General features: G+C 47.8%; 2 protein-coding genes across 4 annotated transcripts in view; both read right to left on the bottom strand.

The window, feature by feature from the left end:
- The window catches only part of EPHX1 (epoxide hydrolase 1), a 40,403-nt gene extending 34,896 nt beyond the window's left edge, over positions 1–5,507 (bottom strand). Inside the window, exon 1 of one of the 3 annotated variants that reach the window (XM_064164600.1) lies at positions 5,257–5,507. The gene's annotated coding sequence lies outside the window, so the exon portion shown is untranslated. The remainder of the gene's footprint in view (positions 1–5,256) is intronic. The other 2 variants (XM_064164598.1, XM_064164601.1) reach the window with 2 other exon arrangements.
- Positions 5,508–15,504: 9,997 nt separating this feature from the next.
- SRP9 (signal recognition particle 9) lies at positions 15,505–22,582 on the bottom strand. Its single transcript, XM_064164597.1, has 3 exons — positions 22,423–22,582; positions 19,229–19,297; positions 15,505–16,777 (listed from the first exon to the last, which is right to left on the bottom strand). Exons 1-3 carry the CDS (start codon positions 22,492–22,494, stop codon positions 16,658–16,660), a joined length of 261 nt encoding a protein of 86 aa, XP_064020667.1. The 5' UTR covers positions 22,495–22,582; the 3' UTR covers positions 15,505–16,657.
- Positions 22,583–23,183: the final 601 nt, after the last annotated feature.

Genomic DNA, 23,183 nt, shown 5'->3' with positions numbered 1-23,183 from the left:
TCTCAGGTGGCCAGCACCAGAATGAGAGGACACAGCCTCAAGCTATGCCAGGGGAAATTTAGGCTGGAGGCGAGGAGAAAGTTCTTCACTGAGAGAGTCATTGGACACTGGAACGGGCTGCCCAGGGAGGTGGTGGAGTCGCCATCCCTGGAGCTGTTCAAGGCAGGATTGGACGTGGCACTTGGTGCCATGGTCTGGCCTTGAGCTCTGTGGTAAAGGTTTGGACTTGATGATCTATGAGGTCTCTTCCAGCCTTGGTGATATTGTGAAGATATTAAAGCAAATGCCATTCCAGAAGTAGATTTGTGTGCTTTACTATTGACCTAAAACATCCACTTACAAACACAAAATGATGCTTTTAATTCAAAAGAACACGTTCAGAGGAAGAACCCAGAACTTTTTTCAGTGGTAGCATTCAGAAGAGGAATTAAAACCCAAACTATCTTCAGCATTAATTACAAGCAGCCCAAAACTCTCCGAAGAGAAGCAAGATGCTCTACTTTCCAAGTGACTTATCTTTTGGGACCTGTACAGTAATTAGAGATCCGTTTGCCACATTTGAAACTTAAAGAACACATCCTTGCTTCTGGGACTGTGAGTTGCATGAAGGAAATCCAGGCTTGCAGGCTCAACAAAAGCAGCCTTTACCTCTACTTATCTGGCCACAAAATCTGCATACTCCAACTCTAATATAGGAAACAGGCACAGGAATATGTAAGATAATCAATGCATTTTGCCTAGAGCTATAAACTATGGTTCAGCTACCACCCCCATCTCTCTGCTTTTCTACTTCTCCACTGACAAATTACTAGGCAAAGTGTTACTAAAGAAACAAGAATTTCTGGGTGTATTACCAATATGAAATTATTACTCCAAACCTTTGCATGTAACTGTTGTAATTACTTAGAACAAATTGGTCGTGTATACTCTATTAAGAAGTCTGAACTTGTTTCACAGCACTTAAAATCTAAGATCTAAAAATACTAGGCAAGTCTGAGAGCTTTGCTGAAACCCTAGGTAAACTACCAGGCTGAAAACATGGTATTACCCCACAGAATGAACAAGTACAAGCACAGTAGATCAGCAGGGGGGGGAAAGAAAGCCTTTAAAAACACCTAGTAATCAAAAACCTATTTAGGGCAATTCATAGAGACAAATTGCATGTGGATCCTGTCTGCACTGGTTACTGCCAACTGTGCTCTGTTTGGAATTATTTACTTCAACATCCCCGTGGAAAAAAAACAAACAACCAAATCAACAGCCTGAAACACACCAAAATTCAGAAGAAATGACAAAAGAAGCAAAATCATAGACAAAGCAAACCACAGACAAGTGTTTAATATATTAATTCTGACTGGAGTTACTGTAGAACAAAGAGTCACAAACTTGACACTGTGCCAGGACCTTTCCCACAAAGACTTCAGCTTTGACAAAGATCTAATCCTTGTCCTTGGACAGTTTCAGCTGTGGATTGATTTTCAAAGCTGCCTAATTGCTTTTGGTGCCTATCTCCCATTGATTTTCAGTAAGCATTAGCAATCTGTGCACTCCACTCACAGTTTCAGGTTAGATCAGGCAGGAGTAATATCCCTATCTCGAAACAGAGCCAATCAAAGTATTAACCCTGCATGTGCAGCTGCACAAGTGAGTTTGAGATAGTGGCTTCTAAGCCTGACCCTGCCTCACAGCTTCGCCTACAACCAGCCAAGTTTTCTTATTGAAGATAAAGCTTTCCTAGGAAAACAAGGGGAAAGAAACCAGCCTAATTCAGTGTGGTGGTTTGGGTGTTCCCCGCTCCCCCCACACTTTAGAAATCACCCAGAGGCTCTGGAAATATGAATGAAGCTTATTATTTACAGCTAGCAGATATTGACAGTGTATACAGAAATATACAAGATAAAAGGTCATACAGACACACAACTCCCCTCCCAGAAACCTGAGTCTCCAGGAGGGGCTGACAACCACCCCTTCACCTTCCCCCTACCCCTCTCAACCTCACCCCAGTCCCAAGGAAGAACGGAGGTTCAGCCAGGGGGGTTAGGAAGCAAAGTGGATTATTTAAAGCAACAGAGGGTGAGGTTAGAAGAGAGATACAGCTCCAAGCTCGCCAGCAGCAGAAGTGACTTTATGTTGTGACTTTTGTTTTTATACATCTCAGCAAGTCTATGAGTGAAGTAGACATCACCCTTGCTTTCCTTCCACAGCCTGTAATCTAATTCTTCTCACCAAAACGTTCCAGCTAGCTCCAAACTAGCACATTCAGCTAAATTAGACAATCATGCAATGAACTTGATAATGATATGCTTTAATTGCAGGGCAAAGTCAAATTCCCAACTGAATTCTGATAAGCTGAACAAATCGAAGGAGCGAGTGCATCAGTTGCAGCTTGTCTTTCACAGCTTACCCAGTCACTCAACAAAACACAACCATTACATTTAAAAGGTTTTATTCTTGTCCCTAAAATGCTTGTTCAGCTAAGAGTACTGTGTATAGGATCACAGAAAAGGTCTGAATTCAAAGAGACCTTGAAGATAACCTAGTTCCAACCCCACCCAGATCACGGGCAGGGGCACCTTCCACTAGCCCAGGTTGCTCAACAGGTGATGACTCACTCAAACAATCTTCAGATTCACCAAACGAACCCATGAACAACCACCACCAAGCAAAAACAACTTAAAAATTCGGGGAAAAAAAGAGTTTCATTTCATATCCCAGATGAAAACAGCCAAAAGCAAAGCAGATGAAACCATCTGCACAGCACTAAATCAGAGAACCTGGCCAGGTGCCCACTGAAGGCTACATTAAAGTTTCCAGAGGTCACAGAATTAACCAGGTTGGAAAAGACCTCTTAGGATCATCCAGTGCAACCTATCACCTAACTCTTCTAATTAACAAAACCACGGCACTAAGTGCCTCATCCATCCTCCTTTTAAACACCTTTGGGAATGGTGCCTCCACCACCTCCCTGAGCAGTCCATTCCATTGCCAATCACTCTTGCTGTGAAGAACTTCCTCCTAATGCCCATCCTAAACCTGCCCTGGTACATTTTGATGCTGTCCTCTTGTTCTGTTGGCAACAACACGGGCAGCTTATCAGGAACTTTAAACTGGACAAACCTCTGACACCAGCAGGCTGTTGGGCAATGTCTCATCTACTCTTCCCCCAAAAAGGCTGATTAGAGCTTTCCTGGTCCCGAAGTCAGCCCCAAGGCATCCCCACCCGCGCCACTGCTACTATTTAGGCCTTGGTAATACCCATAGTTAACCGGCATTCGGCTGCTTTACCCACCGTTAACCGGCATTCGGCTGCTTTACCCACCGTTAACCGGCATTCGGCTGCTTTACCCATCGTTAACCGGCATTCGGCTGCTTTACCCATCGTTAACCGGCATTCGGCTGCTTTACCCATCGTTAACCGGCATTCGGCTGCTTTACCCATCGTTAACCGGCATTCGGCTGCTTTACCCACCGTTAACCGGCATTCGGCTGCTTTACCCATCGTTAACCGGCATTCGGCTGCTTTACCCACCGTTAACCGGCATTCGGCTGCTTTACCCACCGTTAACCGGCATTCGGCTGCTTTACCCACCGTTAACCGGCATTCGGCTGCTTTACCCATCGTTAACCGGCATTCGGCTGCTTTACCCACCGTTAACCGGCATTCGGCTGCTTTACCCACCGTTAACCGGCATTCGGCTGCTTTACCCATCGTTAACCGGCATTCGGCTGCTTTACCCACCGTTAACCGGCATTCGGCTGCTTTACCCATCGTTAACCGGCATTCGGCTGCTTTACCCATCGTTAACCGGCATTGGGCTGCTTTACCCATCGTTAACCGGCATTGGGCTGCTTTACCCATCGTTAACCGGCATTCGGCTGCTTTACCCATCGTTAACCGGCATTCGGCTGCTTTACCCATCGTTAACCGGCATTCGGCTGCTTTACCCACCGTTAACCGGCATTGGGCTGCTTTACCCATCGTTAACCGGCATTCGGCTGCTTTACCCATCGTTAACCGGCATTCGGCTGCTTTACCCATCGTTAACCGGCATTCGGCTGCTTTACCCATCGTTAACTGGCATTGGGCTGCTTTACCCATCGTTATCAAGCATTTGGCTGCTTTACCCATCGTTAACCAGCATTGGGCTGCTTTACCCATCGTTAACCAGCATTGGGCTGCTTTACCCATCGTTATCAAGCATTTGGCTGCTTTACCCATCGTTATCAAGCATTCGGCTGCTTTACAGCATCACAGTATCACCAAGGTTGGAAGAGACCTCATAGATCATCAAGTCCAACCCTTTACCACAGAGCTCAAGGCCAGACCATGGCACCAAGTGCCACGTCCAGTCCTGCCTTGAACAGCTCCAGGGACGGCGACTCCACCACCTCCCCGGGCAGCCCATTCCAGTGTCCAATGACTCTCTCAGGGAAGAACTTTCTCCTCACCTCCAGCCTAAATTTCCCCTGGCGCAGCCTGAGGCTGTGTCCTCTTGTTCTGGTGCTGGCCACCTGAGAGAAGAGAGCAACCTCCTCCTGGCCACAACCACCCCTCAGGTAGTTGTAGACAGCAATAAGGTCTCCCCTGAGCCTCCTCTTCTCCAGGCTAACCAATCCCAGCTCCCTCAGCCTCTCCTCGTAGGGCTGTGCTCAAGGCCTCTCCCCAGCCTCGTCGCCCTTCTCTGGACACACTTAAGCATCTCAATGTCCCTCCTGAACTGGGGGGCTCAGAACTGAACACAGTCGTTCACAAGTATTTGGTTGCTTTACCCATCGTTCACAAGTATTTGGTTGCTACCGGCTGGCGGAGGAGGCCACAACTCTTTAAAACAGCAGTATTTAAGGCACGTAGGCGCAGAGCCCACTTCGGAGGGTCCCTGCTCTCCCTCGCTCTGTGTCGAACGCCTGCAGGCTTCGGCGGGAGCGGCCGCACCCCGAACTACCTGAACAACTCACCCTATGTACTGGACAGCAAGTTCAGCCCAGCGCTTTCGCCTCTCGGCCGTGCACCGCCGTGGCTGAGGGGGCACAGACACCACTTCACACACCTCAAGCCAGGCAGCTTCTCAGGTCCCGCCTAGCTTCGTCCACCGTCCCCTGGCCCCCTAGGAGGTAGGGACCGTGAGGGCAGCGAGGCGCAGGGCTGCCCTTCCCGCCCGCCCCCGAAGCGCGCCTTAACCCAGGCACTGTACTGCGGGGCCGCTGCCGAGGGGTGAAGCCTAACCCTACTCACCAGCCCTCCGCCGGCGCCGTTGCCTGCTGCGCCCGGAACCGGACCGCACACACCTTAGCTCGGCTCGCCTCGCCGCCGGGAGTGGCTCCGGCCGGAGCCGTTGCCTGCTGCACCCGGAACCGGACCGCGCACACCTTAGCTCGGCTCGCCTCGCCGCCCAGAGTGGCTCCGGCCGCAGCCCGCTGGGAGTTGTAGTTCCGGGGGCGGAGAGCGCCAGGCCGCAGCTGAGGCTGGTCGGCCCCACAGCGGCGGGAGATGGAGGCGAGCAGGGAGGCAATCTTGGCAGGTTCACCGTCCTCGACGAGGCCCGAAACAAGAAGCGACTGCACCTGCCGCTCCCGGCCCGCAGCCGTGCAGCACCGGCCACAAAGTGGGCAGTGTCAGGGCTCAGGTGGGCTCTGGAACACAGAGCTGGTCACAGGGATGCGAGATTCAGCCCAGCAAACGCTAACTCACGCTGGCAATGCCAGAATCAGGGCACAGTCAGGCAGCAAATAACTCTTGAGTGATACCATGAGGATTATAAAGGGCTGGGGCACCTCTCCTGCGAGGACAGACTGAAAGAGTTGGGGCTGTTCAGTCTGGAGAAGAGGAGGAGGCTCTGAGGTGACTTTATTTTGACCTCCTTATTCTAAGGCCTGTCTTTCAAACAAGCCTCAGAAGGTCAAGCTGCAACAACTAATCCTGCTGGTAAGCACACAAGTAACTTCTTTACTGACTCTTCAAGGTTTTCCCATTCAATCTTAAGTTTTCATCTATTTCTTCACTCACAGGTACCAATTTTGGGGTTTCTTTGTGGCCACACCATCTCAGTTCTCATTTGGACTGGATCATCTTCGAGGTCTCTTCCAACCTGGTTGATTCTATGGATTGTTGAGGGTAAGTCTTAGCAGCAGACTTGTGATCAGAAAATGATTCCTTTAGTGTCTGTCAACTCTTATCACTGCAGTCTGCTCAAGCATTCCTTTGCCCAGAGTATTTGGTGCTGTCCTTGTGGTACTGGGCTATGTGCAGCAATAGCTGCTACATTAAACAATAACCTCTTTTACAGCAGCAAGTGCCTAAAGTGTTCTGGAATTAAGGTGTGTCTTTTGTTGCTGTTTTCTTCTTCCACTCCAAACACTCTGGCTGTGAGTTTTGTCCCTTCTGGGACACTCATCTTCACCAATAGCTCCCTCCTGGTTTTCCCAAGACACCAGAAGCCTTAGTAGCAACCTGCCTTTCTTCTGCAGGACTACAGGGATTGCACAAACATACAAATAGGACTGTGCTGAACTTCACAGCAAAATATAATGGGATCAATCACAGAAACATTCCAGTTGGAAAAGACCCTCAGGATCATCAAGGCCAAGTGCCAGGTCCTGCACTTGGGTCACAACAACCCTGTGCAATGGTACAGGCTTTGGGGCAGTGTGGATGGAAAGCTGTCTGGCAGAAAGGGAGTTGGGGGTTTGGACAAGCAACTCAATATGAGCAAGCAGTGTGCCCAGGTGGCCAAGAAAGCCAATGGCATCCTGGCTTGTATCAGAAATGCTGTGTCCAGCAGGAGCAGGGAGGATCCCCTTGCACTCGGCTCTGGTGAGGACACAGCTTGAATATTGTGTTCAGTTTTGGGCACTTCAATACAAGTGAGATGTGGAGATGCTGGAGTGAGTACAGAGGAGGGCAAGGAAGCTGGGGAAGGACCTGGAGAATAAGTCTTCTGAGGAGCAACTAAGGGAGCTGGGGATGGTTAGTTTGAAGAAGAGGAGGCTGAGGGAAGACCTCATCACTGTCCACATCTACCTGAAAGGACATTGTGGAAAGGTTGCTGCTATAGGCTGGGGACTGAGTGGCTGGAGAGCAGCCAGGAGGAAAGGGACCTGGGGGTTCTGATAGATAGTAAGATGAAGATGAGCCAGCAGTGTGCCCAGGTGGCCAAGAGAGCCAATGGCATCCTGGCCTGCATCAGGAACAGTGTGGCCAGCAGGACAAGGGAGGTTATTCTTCCCCTGTACTCAGCACTGGTCAGACCACACCTTGAGTACTGTGTTCAGTTCTGGGCCCCTCAATTCAAGAAGGATGTTGAGGTGCTGGAACATGTCCAGAGAAGGGCAACAAAGCTGGTGAGGGGCCTGGAGCACAAATCCTATGAGGAGAGGTTGAGGGAGCTGGGCCTGTTTAGCCTGGAGAAGAGGAGGCTCAGGGGTGATCTTATTACTGTCTACAACTACCTGAAGGGGCATTGTAGCCAGGTGGGGGTGGCCTCTTCTCCCAGGCAACCAGCAATAGAACAAGGGGACACAGTCTCAAGTTGTGCCAGGGGAGGTCTAGGCTGGATGTTAGGAAGAAGTTCTTCCCAGAGAGAGTGCTTGGCATTGGAATGGGCTGCCCAGGGAGGTGATGGAGTCACCGTCCCTGGGGGTCTTCAAGAAAAGACTGGATGAGGCACTTAGTGCCATGGTCTGGTTGATTGGTTAGGGCTGGGTGATAGGTTGGACTAGATGAGCTTGGAGGTCTCTTCCAACCTGGCTGATTCTATGATCTCCTCACAGGTTAATAGTGACTGAACAAGAGGCAATGGCCAGCAGGAGCAGGGAGGTCATTCTGCCCCTGTACTCTGCACTGGTTAGACCACACCTTGAGTGCTGTGTTCAGTTCTGGGCCTCCCAGTTTAGGAGGGACATTGAGATGCTTGAGCGTGTCCAGAGAAGAGCGAGGAGGCTGGGGAGAGGCCTTGAGCACAGCCCTACGAGGAGAGGCTGAGGGAGCTGGGATTGGTTAGCCTGGAGAAGAGGAGGCTCAGGGGAGACCTTATTGCTGTCTACAACTACCTGAGGGGAGGTTGTGGCCAGGAGGAGGTTGCTCTCTTCTCTCAGGTGGCCAGCACCAGAACAAGAGGACACAGCCTCAGGCTGCACCAGGGGAAATTTAGGCTGGAGGTGAGGAGAAAGTTCTTCCCTGAGAGAGTCATTGGACACTGGAATGGGCTGCCTGGGGAGGTGGTGGAGTCGCCGTCCCTGGGGCTGTTCAAGGCAGGATTGGATGTGGCACTTGGTGCCATGGTCTGGCCTTGAGCTCTGTGGTAAAGGGTTGGACTTGATGATCTATGAGGTCTCTTCCAACCTTTGTGATACTGTGAGTTTTCTGATTCATGAGTAAGATGAAATGGTTCAGCTGAGGCTCAGAGGCACATGTACAATCAGAGCCAGCTGTTAGATAGACCAAGGGCAGCATGGAATCCAGTCTTTGCACACTTATTGGATGATAAGCAGGGAATGTTGCTACAGTGGTTAAGGAACTATTTGCAAAGCAGCTGTTTGTTTACAACACTGTTGGGTTTTGCATGTTTAAATATGGTCATGTGTTATGTAGGTCTGCTGCGTGACCAGCACAGAAAACATTTCTCTCTGGGCACAAACAAACAATCCTCAGTGAGAGCAGCCCTGCAGAAAAGAACTTGAGGGTACTGGTGGGTGAGAAGCCAGACACAAGTCAGCAATGTGCACTTGCAGCCCTGAAGGCCACTCACATGCTGGCCTGCATCAAAAGAAGCATGGCCAGCAAGTTGAGAGGTGGTTCTGCCACTCTACTCTGCTCCGGGGAGACCTCACCTGGGGTACTGTGCCCAGTTCTGTGGCATAAGGACATGGACCTGCTGGATTGGGTCCAGAGGAAGGTCACAAAGATGATCAGAGGGCTGATGCATCTCCCCTATGGAGACCATCTGAGAGAATCAGGGCTGTTCAGCCTGGAGAACTGGATGATCTTTGAGGTCCCTTCCAACCTAAACCATTCTATGATTTCAATATCTCAAAGGGACCTACAGGAAGGCTGGGGATGGGAATGTTTAGAAGGGATGAGGGGCAATGGTTTGAAAATGGAGCAGGGTAGATTTAGGTTGGACATAAGGAGAAAGTTCTTCACAGGGAGAATGGTGAAGTACTGGAACTGGTTGCCCAGGGATGATATTCAAGATCAGATGTGATGTGACTCTGATCGAGTTGCAGGTGTCTGTGCTTACTGCAGGGGGGTTGGACAAGATGACCTCTGAGGGTCCCTTCCAACCCAGTGCCTTTTGTGATTCGATGGATTTGAGAACCTTTTTTCATTCTTTGGTGACTGCCCTCAGAGGGCACTCCCACAGCAAATGTAGTTGTAAAAATGAAACAACAAAAAAAAAACCCCACTCCAACCATCAATCACTTAACTGAAAAACTCCTTTTTCTTCCTGCCCTCAAATTTAAGAGGTATCTTTCATGGCAAGACACTGACTTTCACACGGGCATGTCTGAGGCATTAGTTCATCCTCTTGCCTGCTCCTTCAAGGAGCAGATGCCTTTGGGAGGTAACATGTTTAAGCCACACACAGTTTGCCAGAGCTCATTTGTCAGGGCCCTGAGGCAAAGGCTTTTATCTTTTAGCCACATGATGATAGCAGAAGTGTGTTATAGATGGCTGTGTTTACATGCATGAGCAATCCAGTTAAAATACATTTCTGCTAGCCAATGCAAAGAGCAAGCTCTTGTTTGCTCATTACCAGCCAGCAAAGCCATTCAGTAGGTGTCAGAAAACTCAAACCCCTCCCCAAGAAACTACTCTTTGAAATCCTGCTGTAAACATGTGCCTATACTCAGGAGGATTCATTCAAGGTCAAACTTGATGGGGCCCTGAGCAACCTGATGTAGTTGAAGATGGAATGGGCTGCCCAGGGAGGTGGTGGAGGGACCATCCCTTGAGGTGTTCAAGAAAAGACTGAATGAGGCACTCGGTGCCATGGTCTGGTTGACTGGCTAGGGCTGGGTGCTAGGTTGGACTGGATGATCTTGGAGGTCTCTTCCAACCTGCTTGATTCTATGATTCTATTCTATGTCCCTGCTAATGGCACTCTGATCACCCTGGGCACCCCGACTGAATTGCAGGTGTCTGTGCTTACTGCAGGGGGGTTGGACAAGATGACTTTTGAGAGTCCATTCCAATCTGATTCTGTGAAGATTCTGCTCAGTAGAACCAGAGCAATGCAGATTAGTCCTTTTATCATAGAATCACAGAATCTACCAGGTTGGAAGAGACCTCCAAGATCATCCAGTCCAACCTAGCCCCCAGCCCTAGCCAGTCAACCAGACCATGGCACTCCTAGACAGAAAAATGAACCAACATGCAAACACAATTCCAGAGGAAATGACCCCCCCAGTCACTCCAAGCCCTTTCAGTGTGGCTGATGGTTTAAATTCTAACAAAACCGACTAAGAATCACCACAAAAACTGAGATGGAAGAATGTGAGCACAAAATCAACACTTGCTACACAACCAAAGGAAGATGTCCTCAAGGGCTGGTCTTGATTTTGACAGAAAACACTTTCATAAAGTGCCAACATTGCAGTTTAAGAGAAACACTGCTGAGTGACTTCCTATCAACAATCAATGGAGGTGGTTGAGTCACCAACCCTGGATGTCTTTAAAAGTCATTTGGATGTGGTGCTTGAGGATATAGTTTAGAGTGCACCTTGTAGAGTGGGGTTATCAGTTGGATTTGATGATCCTGAGGGACTTCTCCAACTGGAATGTTTCTGTGATTCACAACACTTAGGAACTGTCTGTACAGGGAGTACTGGAGGAGCCTGAGGGAAGACCTCATTGCTCTCTACAACTCCCTGAAAGGAGGTTAGAGTGAGATGGGAGTCAGTCTCTTAGAAACATAGAATCATAGAATCAACCAGGTTGGAAGAGACCTCCAAGATCATCCAGGCCAACCTAGCACCCAGCCCTAGCCAGTCAACCAGACCATGGCACTAAGTGCCTCAGCCAGGCTTTGCTTCAACACCTCCAGGCACAGCAACTCCACCACCTCCCTGGGCAGCCCATTCCAATGCCAATCACTCTCTCTGACAACAACTTCCTCCTGACATCCAGCCTAGACCTCCCCCAGCACAACTTGAGACTGTGTCCCCTTGTTCTATTGCTGCTTGCCTGGGAGAAGAGACCAACCCCACCTGGCTACAGCCTCCCTTCAGGTAGTTGTAGACAGTAATGAGGTCCCCCCTGAGCCTCCTCTTCTCCCTAGTATCAGGTGATAGGACAAGAGGAAATGGCCTGAAGTTGTGCCAGGGGAGATTTAGGTCAGATAATAGAAAAAAAATCTTTCTTGCAAGAGTGGTCAGGTATTGGAACAGGCTGCCCAGGGAAGTGGTGGAGTCACCATCCCTGGAGGTGTTCAAGGAACATGTGGACATGGCATGGGATGTAGTTTAATCATACAATCAGTCAGAGTTGGAAAGGACCACAAGGATCATCTAGTTCTAACCCCACTGCCATGGGCAGGGACACCCTACCCTAGATCAGGCTGGCCAAAGCCCCATCCAGCCTGGCCTTAAACACCTCCAGGGATGGGGCCTTAAATGCCTGGCCATGGTGGTTTTAGGTTGAAGGTTGGACTTGATAATCTTAGAGATCTTTTCCAACCAAACCAATGTTGTGGTTCTGCTGATGGGCTGAGCACACTGGTTCTTGCTAGGAGACTGGGCATTTGCACATTAGAGCACTGAAAGATGGCACTCATGACTTAAGAAGTTTTTTAAATGGCAGATAGTAATTGTGTTCCCATTACCAGACTCCAAGAACACACACCTAGTTAACTTTGGCACTAAGAAAATAAGCACCTACCTTCACCAGAAACAAGCCTATGTTTCACAGCAGGGCCTGTACTTGCATGAAGGCAATTAACTCTGCTATCACGCCGTGACCATGTTTTTGTTGGCTCAGTTCCCACAGACAGCAGTTTTACATGGTCCAGTTCAAGCCCACGTTCTCCTGAGGGCATTTAGTCTGCTAGAACAGTTACAGGTCCTACACAAGCTTGCATAATAAGCAGGGGTTAGCAAACTGCCCTGCTTTGTATTCTGCTGAGGAAGCAATCTGCTTCTGAAATGCTGTGGCATCATTCTCATCACAAAAAAACCATGTCCTTAGGACTGGTGTTGTTGCACCTTGAATACTGGGTTCAGTTTTGGGCCCCTCTGTACAAGAAAGACACTGAGATGCTGGAGAGTGTCCAGAGAAGGGCAGAGAAGCTGGTGAAGGGTCTAGAGACCAGGTCTTGTGAGGAGCATCTGAGGAAACTGGGGTTGTTTAATCTGGAGAATGCTGAGAGAAGACCTCCTTGGTCTCTGCAACTCCCAGAAAGGTTGCAGTGAGGTGGGAGTTGGTCTCTTCTCCCTAGTATCAGGTGACAGAACAAAAGGAAATGGCCTGAAGTTATGCCAGAGGAGATTTAGGTTGGAGATTAGAGTAATTTTCTTTGCTGCTAAGAGCAGTCAGGCATTGGAACAGGCTGCCCAGGGAGGTGGTGGAGAAATCATCTCTGGAGGTCTTTGATGTGGACGTTACACTTTGGTTTAATGGCCAACGGTGGTGTTTGGCCAGTGGTTGGACCAAATGACCTTAGAATCACTTCAGTTGGAAAAGACCTTGAAGATTCTATGATTTCCACAGACTAAAAAGCCCACATCTGCCTTGGGTGTCTATTAACTCAAATAAAATACTTCAGCCCAGCACAGAGGTGGAGAGGCTTCTCTGGAAACCAGTCTAAAGAGTTTACTTATTATTCAGGCAGTACGAGATGCAAGGCATTTTCTTTATGTCATCCCTAGCAGCAGTGACAATTTAACTCTTAACTGTATTTAAATGCCAGTCCTTGAACTCTCTAAGCCTTCATAAATGATAAAATCTTGATAAACAAGCATTGGTGATATCTGGAGTCATGCAGCATCTACCTTTCAAGGGGTCAAAACTGGCTCCCTCCATGTCTTGAAGAGCAAAACACTGTTGACTTCCACAAAATGCAGATGTAGTTCTTCATTGTTTCCTTAGAAAGTGAAGATCCTTTAAGAAGGTTATCTAACAAGACTCTTTAGATAACCTTGACCAAAACAGCTTGGCTTCAGGCAATTAGGTTTAAGTTACTTCAGCACAAAGCTTTGTACACAGAATAATTCTGTTTCCATCTGAGCTCCTACTCCCTGAGGCCACCCACTAATGCTCAAGACTCTCAATGGAAAATGGGCCTGTGCAGAATCTCCACTCTAGATGAGGTTATACTGAAAAAAACAATACAAACCCAAACTATTTGCTACACATTCATTTTTCCACTTGAGATCTTAAACTTCATTTAAAAGGTGGCTGCTGTATCATTACCCTCAGTAAATTTGCACCAAGCTGGGTGGCTGTGTTGATCTGTGAGAAGGTAGGGAAACTTCAGGTTAATCTGACAGGCTAAGGCTAATTGTATGAAGTTTAACAAGGCCAAGTGCCAGGTCCTGCACCTGGATCACAACAACCCCATGGTAAGGTACAGACTTGGGGCTGTGTGATTGGAAAGCTGCAACTTGGAGAGGGACCTGGGCGTGTTGGTTGACAGTTGATTAGATATGAATCAGCAGTGTGCCCAGGTGGCCAAGAAAGCCAATGACATCCTGGCTTGGATTGGAAACACGATGGCCAGCAGGAACAGGGAGGTGATCTTGTTCCTGTTCAACATCTTCATCAATGACATTGATGAGGGCACAGGGTCTGCTCAGCAAGTTTGCTGACGACATCAAACTGGGAGGCTTGGCTGATACAGCTGTAGGCTGTGTGGCCATCCAGAGAGACCTGGACAGACTGAGAGCTGGGCACAGAGGAACCAGATGAGGTTCAACAAGGAGCAGTGCAGAGTCCTGCACCTGGGGAGGAATAACAAACTGCAGCAGTAGAGGCTGGGAGGTGATCTGCTGGAGAGCAGCCCTGTGGAGAGGGAGCTGGGGGTGCTGGTGGCTAACAAGTTACCCATGGCACAGCAATGTGCCCCTGTGGCCAAAAAGGCCAATGGGATCCTAGGATGTATTAAGAAGAGTGTGTCCAGCAAATCAAGGGACCCCCTCTAAAACCCACTCAAGTACATAGCTTAAGCCTTTTAGCCACATAAGAAGTCTGTCTACAGTCTTGTCTCTTTCATTGTCTGGTCACTAAAGCCTCACAGAAGACACCTACATACCAAGCCAATTTATGAGACATGCCCAAAAAAATCACACAAAAATAGCTGCAGCCATTTCAGGTGCCAACTTAACAGCTTAAATCTTCACTTCTATGACTTGATGTAGTAATCATTCATACTGCAGAACAGTGCTTTAGACCAGAAGGATTCAACTACTTAATATACTGCATTGCAAATGCTAAGAAAGCAATTTGCAGAGTCAGGGACTATTTGCAGCATCGTAGGATCGTAGAATTGTTTTGGTTGGAGAAATCCTCTAAGATCATTGAATCCAACCATCAACCCAACACCACCATGGACATTAAACCATGTCCCAAAGTGCCATGTCTACACATTTTTTGAACACCTCCAGGGATGGTGACTCCACCTCCCTGGGCAGCCTGTTCCAATGCCTGACCACTCTTGCAGCAAAGACATTTTTTTCCAATATCCCAACTAAACTTCCCCTGGCACAATTTCAGGCCACTTCTTCTCATTCTATCACCTGCTACTAGGGAGGAGAGACTGACCCCCATGTCACTTCAACCTCCTTTCAGGGAGTTGTAGAGAACAGTGAGGTGTCCCCTCAACCTTCTTTTCTCCAAGCTAAACAACCCAAGTTCCCTCAGCCACTCCTCACAATACCTGTTCTCCAGCTCTTTCACAACCTGATTGCCTTTCTCCAGACATGCTTATTAAAACTATGAACAAAATTTCACTTTCTGCCTGAATTTGTCTTTCAAAATCCATTACAAAAGCAGAAAGTACATACTCACCAGTCACTCCTGTAAGACAGGAACGTGAATAGCCACTGGGAATTTGGCACTGCAGTATTTTCCAACTACAGGCAACATCCAGTGTTCAGCTGCAAGGGTACTCTAATGCAATATTCAAGCCTGAGGGATTTTCATCCCTGAGCCCTTGGCAAGTGTGGGAGCTCCACTGCTGCTGAGTAGCTCAATTACTTTTATGTGACAGTAGGAATCTATTGAAGTAGGGTTTTTTGTTGTTATATATAGATGGCACTACAAGTCTGTACAGCTCTGCTTTACTTTTGTGACTTGGTTTAACCCTAAACATTATTCCTGGAAAAGCCTACTTATACCAATAGCACAATTACAATATTCATCTGGTTTTAAGTATGCAAGAACTAGTCAAAGCAAGTCTCCCTTTCAGCTAGTGTGTTTTCAAGCAAAAAGCCTTTGTGAAACACAACTAAGACTTCCATCACTCTACCAGAGATAGTAAGGAGAAACAAGTCCAAGCCACGGGAGCATTGGTCTATTTTTGACAGTGGTATTTAAGTATTTATTAAGTTGATTTTCATCCATTTATTCATCTGGCTGACATTCATCTGCCACATGTAATATCTGAAAGAAGCACAGTAGCGCAAGCTGCTAAAATAAGGAATCTGGATAGGGTTTGGTTACATTATTTCTATTAAGATAATACACCAGAGCTTTTAGAATTTGTCTTTCTTGCTTTGGCTGCATTATTTCTATTAAAATAATACACAACACCTTCTAGAATTTGTCTTCCTCATACACAAGCACAAAATGCCAGGTTGGAAGGGACCTCAGGGACTATCTGGTCCAACTTTTCTAGCTAATAATACAGTTTAAATGAGATGGCTTAGCACCCTTCAGTCCTGCCTGAAGCAAGGATGGGTAAAAGGTCCCATTGCTAGTACAAAATAACTCAAGTATGAAAAAAAGCCACTGACTTTTTTTTTTAGTAACAATGTTTGCATAAGCAGAAAAGAAACTCTCAGTTCCTCACTGATCTCTAGTAACATTCAAACAAGGCTTGACTTTAATTTTTTAAATACAGAAGTTTAATTATTTAGCCAATATAACAGTTCTACAAACTGCATCACAGATACTGTTGCTCAGCTTATAACCAATACTAAAAGCCAAAACCCTGCTAGTGACAGTACTAATGCATATTGGCAATTTTAACATTTCAGTTCTGCAACAACCCCCTTCTTCTAAACCCACTGATGTACATCATTACTGTAACTAGTTAACAGATCCAGTCATCACGCTATGGTATGTCAGGTCAAGAATACTTCTCACTGTGAGAATACACCAGTGTAAGGTATGAACACAATGAAATCTAGAGGAAATTTTACAGTAACTTCCTAAAAATATGCTTGTGGCCCATCAGACTGTAAAGTATTTCACTTGTCCTCTTAGCATACCTAATGTGTAAGAATAGTTTCTTGTTCAATTCCCAAAAATAAATATAAGCTTTCCATTGAAAGCATCTATTTTCCTAGTTTTCTGAAGCCACCTGGGGAGGAACAAAATGCTTCAGACTTGTCACCAGTCCACCTCAGTCTATAGAAGCATCTCCTGTCCCAGTATCTGTTCCAATCCAAGAGAGATTTTCTTCCAGTGAAATAGGACTGGAGCACTCATTTGATTTTCAGCAGTTCAGTCTGTTTCCATGGCAGTACTGCGGGACTCCTTAGCCACCATCAGTCGCATCAGCTGACTGTGGAATTTCTCAATCTTCTTCACATCTTGTGCTTGGTCTGTCCTGTACAGCAAACACTGCAAGAGAAAGTTGCTTATGATCAGGTTTCACTTGGACTGGTCTTACCCTAGTTAGAGGCACATCACATTTGTTCTTGGAACACACAAAACAAGTATTTAAATGTTCATTTGTGGCATATTACTGTGAGGCAGCACCAACACTTACTTGCTCTGGTTTAAAATACACATATGTGTGTTTACACTTAGGTTTCTCTGAAAGGCTTATTTTGAAAACAGGGAAGTTCAGGATTTACCCTAGTTTCTTCTTTCTCAATTAAGATGCTAAAACTTGGGGTTCAAAACTGTTACTTCTCTTTGTCTTGTCCAACAATAGAACCAGATTTTAAACCTGGACTTACTTTCCAATTCCCTAAATGCTGAAAGTTTAAGGACTGTGAAAGACAAAATAACGTTACACTGCCAGTGACAAAAATCAGGTCAACATTTTGCACTGAGGGGGACTCCCCTCCTCCAAGCAAAATCTGTTTCTAAGACAGTCATATATAAGGAACATAAATAAGATAAAAACGAACTCCTTCATGTGACAAGCCTATAAGTGGAAAAGGAACAAGAGCAATATGCCAGTGCCTTAACCCAGAAAGACTGCTTTGGTGTCTTCTTTGGTGTCTTTACACCTGCACAGTAGGAATGAGACTACCTAGGCTGATTAACAACAAAAAGCCCACAACGCTTGCTTGGTGCTACAAACACAGCGAATCATAGAACCACAGAATGTTAGGGGTTGGAAGGGTCCTCTAAAGATGATCAAGTCCAACCCTCCTGCCAAAGCATGATCACCTAGGGCAGGTCACAGGAACGCATCCAGTCAGGTCTTGAAATGTCTCCAGAGAAGAGGACTCCACAACCTCACTGGGCAGCCTGTCCCAGTGCACCCTCACAGTAGAGAAGTTAATACTTCTGCATTCAACTGTATTAGCTCTACATGTTGAGTATTAAGGAGAACTTCCTCATCCCACCCTTAGAAAAACAACAAAAAAACCCCCACCAAAATAACCAAAACCCAATCCAAAACATATGTCCTGTCCCTTTTCACTGTAATAGCTTTCTGTGCCTAGAAGGCAGCAAGGATTGTGACTGACAAGAGTCCATGCCCAAGGATCACCTGTCTCCAACTTCCCCTGCTGAAGATTTCAACTAAATTGCCCTTGATTCCAACCCTTCTGTTGTCAAGGCCCCACACTCACTCACGGTAAGCCCTATTAGCCCATCAACAAGTGTCATTACTGAAGCTTCACATCTCTACTACCAGGAAATATCAACAGCAGACTACTTTTTCTGGCAAGAACAAATCTCATTTTTTCCAAGACTGAATGTTAAGGACAACTGCTGCTGCTTACTATGGATTGCAGTAACACAACTACTCAGCTGTAACATCACTAGTACAAAGCACCTGTGGCTGGCATGCACATCAGTAGACACTGATACATTTGGTCTCTGCAGCCCACCATCTCACATCCTAACTCCTCCCACACTTCTCAGCACATTTCCAGACTATTTACAACACAGGCAACCAGTAACCACAGCTGCTCCATCTCCTTGTACAGCAGCCCTTGGAAGGACAGTGCAGAATTCCATGTTATCTGTATATTCCAGAGTTTTTAATGGATGCCTGACTGACAAAATGCAGTATTTCAGAAAACAGGATCTCTGATCTGCAGGTGAATCTTTTTATTCACTCTCATTATAAGTCTCAGTATTTGAAGAAGACCTACAGGAATGCTGGGGAGGGACCGTTTAGAAGAGCTTGTAGTGATAGGATGAGGGGCAATGGTTTTAATCCAGAGCAGGGTAGATTTAAATTGGACATAAGAAGGAAGTTCTCTACAGTGAGGGTAGTGAAATACTGGAACTGGTTGCCCAGAGGTGTGGTGGAGACCCCATCACTGGAGACATTCACAGTCAAACTTGATGAGGCCCTGAGCAACTTGATTTAGTTGGAGATGTCCCTGCTCACTGCAGGGCAGTTGGACATGACAATCTTTGTGGGTCTCTTCCAGCCCAATGCATTCTGTGATTCTATATGTCAAAATCACAAAGTTTAACTTCAGTTTGGAAGTTGTCTGAGTAGATAAAAAGGAACACACTCACACTAGTAAACACATCACTTTGAAGAGTCTCCTAAAATTTTTCAGCAGACACTACCACTGTTGCTCCATAAAGCATTTTCAGAGAAGAGGGTCCAAAATTTCTGTAGTGCTTGTTTTCCTTGTTTCTTAGAATTCTGAAGTAATGATGTTAGTGCTGATACAGCACACTGGAATTTCCTCCACTGCACAGAGTTAGACCACAGGTCAATGTCAGTCACAGAGAGACACAGCAGAAAGGCAAGATTGAGCTCAACAAGTTTTTAGAAAGCTGTCGGGTGCTCTCAAGGCAATGGGTTGACTGCCAGCAAAATGCAAGTCCATGAGAGGTAGGACAAGCCTTGGAATGGTATTCTGTACTTACAGCTACGTCATCTGTTACTTTGATGCAGAGGTTCCCATCACAATGGCGGTATTTGAGCACAACCCGCACCTGAAATGACAAACGGTTCAAAAATTAGCACCTACAGCTAACAATTCTCAGGGTGTATCTGAAGGAAACCTGCCCAAATTCAGAGCACCTTCTGTTGCAGTTACAGGACATTTTCACCACCTCTGTGGCGGTCCTTAGCACCGGTAGCCGCTAATCTTACAGCCAGGATGGCAGGAATTTGAAAATAGAGTGTTAAACTAGTATCATGGCAGCATCAGCAAGCTCAGCACTGGGCATGCTCAAACCCACTGTAAATACAGCAATGGCACCTGCAGAGGCCTCACTGACAGGCATGATAAACAAGAGTCATGTCAGTTAATGACAGCTCTATGCTACACATTGACATTTCAGACCCCTACCTCACTCCAATTTCCTTTCAAGGACCTGTAGGGAGCAAAGAGGTCTCCCCTCGACCTCCTCTTTTCCAGACTAAACAATGCCAGTTCCCTCAGCTGCTTCTCAAAGTTTGTTCTCCAGGCCCATCACCAGCTTCACTGTCCTTTTTGAGACATACTCTAGCACTTGTGTGTCCTCCTTGTGTGAGGCATCCAAAACTGAACACAGTATTCAAGGTACAGCCTCACCAGTGTTAAGTATTAGAGTACAATCACTTCCCCGGTCCTGCTGACCACACTATTCCTGACAGTCCCAATGACTGCACCAGACCAACTTGAGGTGTTCTGATGTTTTCACAAGCAAAACCAGAAGACACAAAAAGAGTAACACTTTTAGAGTAATTAAAATCTGAGAACTGAAAAGAGCCCTTTCAAACTGCTTTCAAGACTCAACAAGGCTATATCCAAAGCCTGAAAGCATGCATTTGGCTCACTAAAACAGTTACTGCTGCTGTCACCTGCCCTGACCTTTAACCCAGCCACAGTCCCTCTGGACTGAAATTGTCAACAGTTCTCAAAGCTACAGTGATAAAAATTAACATCCTCAGCAACTGACTGAGCATTAAATGCTGGCTGCTAAATGCAGAGCTGGCCACAAAGACTTTGTATCTATTGTTCCTAGCCTCAGCAACTAGAAACAAAGCAAGACACCCATCTGAGAACATTCTCAACTCACACTATGAACCAGTCTTTGTTGCACAGTGAGACCTGTGCTAAAGACTTACACATGACCTCCTTGACTACAATATATATTTTGAAATTTTACCTCCATGAGGATTCTCTTGCTAGATTTATCTTTCTTGTTTAATGCATTGTCATCCTCCAAACACAACAAGCTGTGTAACAGTACCTCTCTCACCTGAGCGCATCCAAAAGTGCAAGAGGTTGCCACCAGCAGGCATGGACTCCACAGGTAATTTCCTCTCACAAAAAGGAAAGACTACTCACCACGGAGCCTCACCAGACCACTAAGAACATACACTCATCTCCCACAAGCCTAGTTCTTTCACTTTCCTGACAAACCAAATTACACACAAAAGCTCCTCAGCAAATTAAAAGGGGGCACTTGTGCTGGGAGTCTGGAGCCCATATAAATGCAGCCACAAATAGACACAAGCTTATTGTCAGAGATGAGAAGAGACTCCTTTTGGAGGATGCTTCAGAAAACGAAAAGAGCAGCTCCTGGTTGCAGAGACATCCTTCTTTTGTTCAATTAAAAGGTTACAGAGCATTAAAAGGCAAAATGGGGCAATTTTATCACCAGGAGATAAGGTGCAATTGGATGTGGTCACCTAGGCCAATTAAAGTCAGATATTCACCACTACTTCCAACAGTTCCTCCACATCCCCTATTTTTAGTGAAGGCTAAATAGGCTATTTTGCTGAAGTCTTCTCAGGAATGTGTGTCCTACATTACCTTCTGTGCTGCTTTTTTGGTGGAGTTAGAATGCCTTTTAAAAAGAATTAAGTTACTTTTAACATTTGCACAAACTACAATCCTAAAATAAAGTTGCCAGAAAAAAAAAAACAACCATGTAACATGACATTAATCCCTAAAGCAAATGTTCTTTAGAAAGCAAACATCACAGTATCACCAAGGTTGGAAGAGACCTCATAGATCATCAAGTCCAACCCTTTACCACAGAGCTCAAGGCTAGACCATGGCACCAAGTGCCACGTCCAATCCTGCTTTGAACAGCTCCAGGGACGGCGACTCCACCACCTCCCCGGGCAGCCCATTCCAGTGTCCAATGACTCTCTCAGGGAAGAACTTCCTCCTCACCTCCAGCCTAAATTTCCCCTGGCATAGCTTGAGGCTGTGTCCTCTCGTTCTGGTGCTGGCCACCTGAGAGAAGAGAGCAACCTCCTCCTGGCCACAACCACTAAACAATCCCAGCTCCCTCAACCTCTCCTCGTAGGGCTTGTGCTCAAGGCCTCTCACATCTGCCAATCTGAAGTGACATCGCAGACAAGAGCTAATTAATACTTCTTAGGAAAGCAAATTGAAACAATACACTCCTAAAACACTGTCAACTCATAAAGGACAATTCGTAACACACTCTTCATTCACAGAATCAATCGGGTTGCAAGGGATCCTCTCAAAGGTAATCTTGTCCAATTCCCAGCAGTGAGCAGGGACATCTCCAAATCAAGTTGCTCAGCACAACTCTTAATCCTGGCTTCCAACAGAAGTCGACTGAGCACAAGCACGATGTCTCAGAAGCTCGGCTCTCGAGGTTGACATCTGTCATGGATGAAGGCAGCTGGAACATCGTGTACGTTTCGGGTGGCTCTGAACGATAATTTTCTCCTGTTTCGAGAGCAAGATGCGACACCAGCGAGCAACCTCCACCCGTTGCTACTTCTTCCACCTTTCGTGTAGGCCACTAAAACTACGGTTAGAGGAACCCTTCCAACCGGTTACTCCCGGCCGCCCCCGCCGAGGCCGCCTGCGGGAGCACGGCTCCGGGCGGGTGCGGCACAGCTCCCTGCGAGAAGCCGCAGCGGTCTCCACGGCTGGTTCTTCACGCTTCCTTTCCCGGGGGCTGCGCGACAGGCCCCAGGGAGCAGTACGGGCAACAGGCCGGGGCTGAGGGGACCGCCTGCCCCCACGAGCACACACACAAAGCGCCCGCAACGGGGCCACCAGGCAATGCCCATCCCGAGCAACGGAGGCCGGCCCGCCTATCTCGCCCACCCGGAAAGCCTCTCAGCCCGTCCCTCAGCTCACCTTCATGGGGTCGGCGAGGTAGAGCTTCTCGGCAGCACGCGTGAACTCCTCCCAGGCCTGGTAGTGCGGCATGGCGCTGCCGGCCCGGCGCGGTGCTCCGCTGCCCCTGCCGCCGGCAAGATGGCGCCGAGGGCGGGCGCCGCGTCACGCAAACCGGCGCCTCCCATTGGCCCACACACAACTGCCGCCCAATGGGAAGCGGATGACTCAGAGCCCTGGGCCAGCCGGGCCTGCGCCGCCATCGGGCGCCAAGAGCCCAGCCCGGCGGCCGGCGCCGTTGCCACAGCGACCCCTGCAGGCGCGGCGGGATGCCGGCAGGCGCCTCCCGGCCCGCAGCGGAGCTGGAGGTGGCGTCGGGGCGATCGCTGCGCGGGGAGGAGCCGCGCGTTCGCGCCCCGCGGGCGGCAGAGGGGCGGCCCGCGTCAGCTGGGGCTGCGCCCCGCGGGCGGCGGAGGGGCGGCCCGCGTCAGCTGGGGCTGCGCCCCGCGGGCGGCGGAGGGGCGGCCCGCGTCAGCTGGGGCTGCGCGCTGCCGGCGCTGCCTGGCCAGGTGTGGGCACCGGCTTCCGGCAGGATGCCAGTTTATGGTCCGCGGGGTGGGAAGGTATCTGTTGTAAATAGCTGCTTGTCTATTTGCTGCTGTACAATAAATAGCTTCATTTCTATTCCCAGAGGCCGTCTGAGTTAGCTGGGGCAATTCCAAAAGTGTGGGGGGGTTGGGTAAGAGCCCAAACCTTCACAGGCCGCTGCAAAGGTGGGCGGG

The sequence above is a fragment of the Pogoniulus pusillus genome, chromosome 25 (assembly GCF_015220805.1).
Source record: "Pogoniulus pusillus isolate bPogPus1 chromosome 25, bPogPus1.pri, whole genome shotgun sequence".
In the NCBI taxonomy this organism is placed as follows: domain Eukaryota; kingdom Metazoa; phylum Chordata; class Aves; order Piciformes; family Lybiidae; genus Pogoniulus; species Pogoniulus pusillus.
Note: the sequence above shows the minus strand (reverse complement) of the source record. Positions and strands in the feature narration are given on the sequence as shown.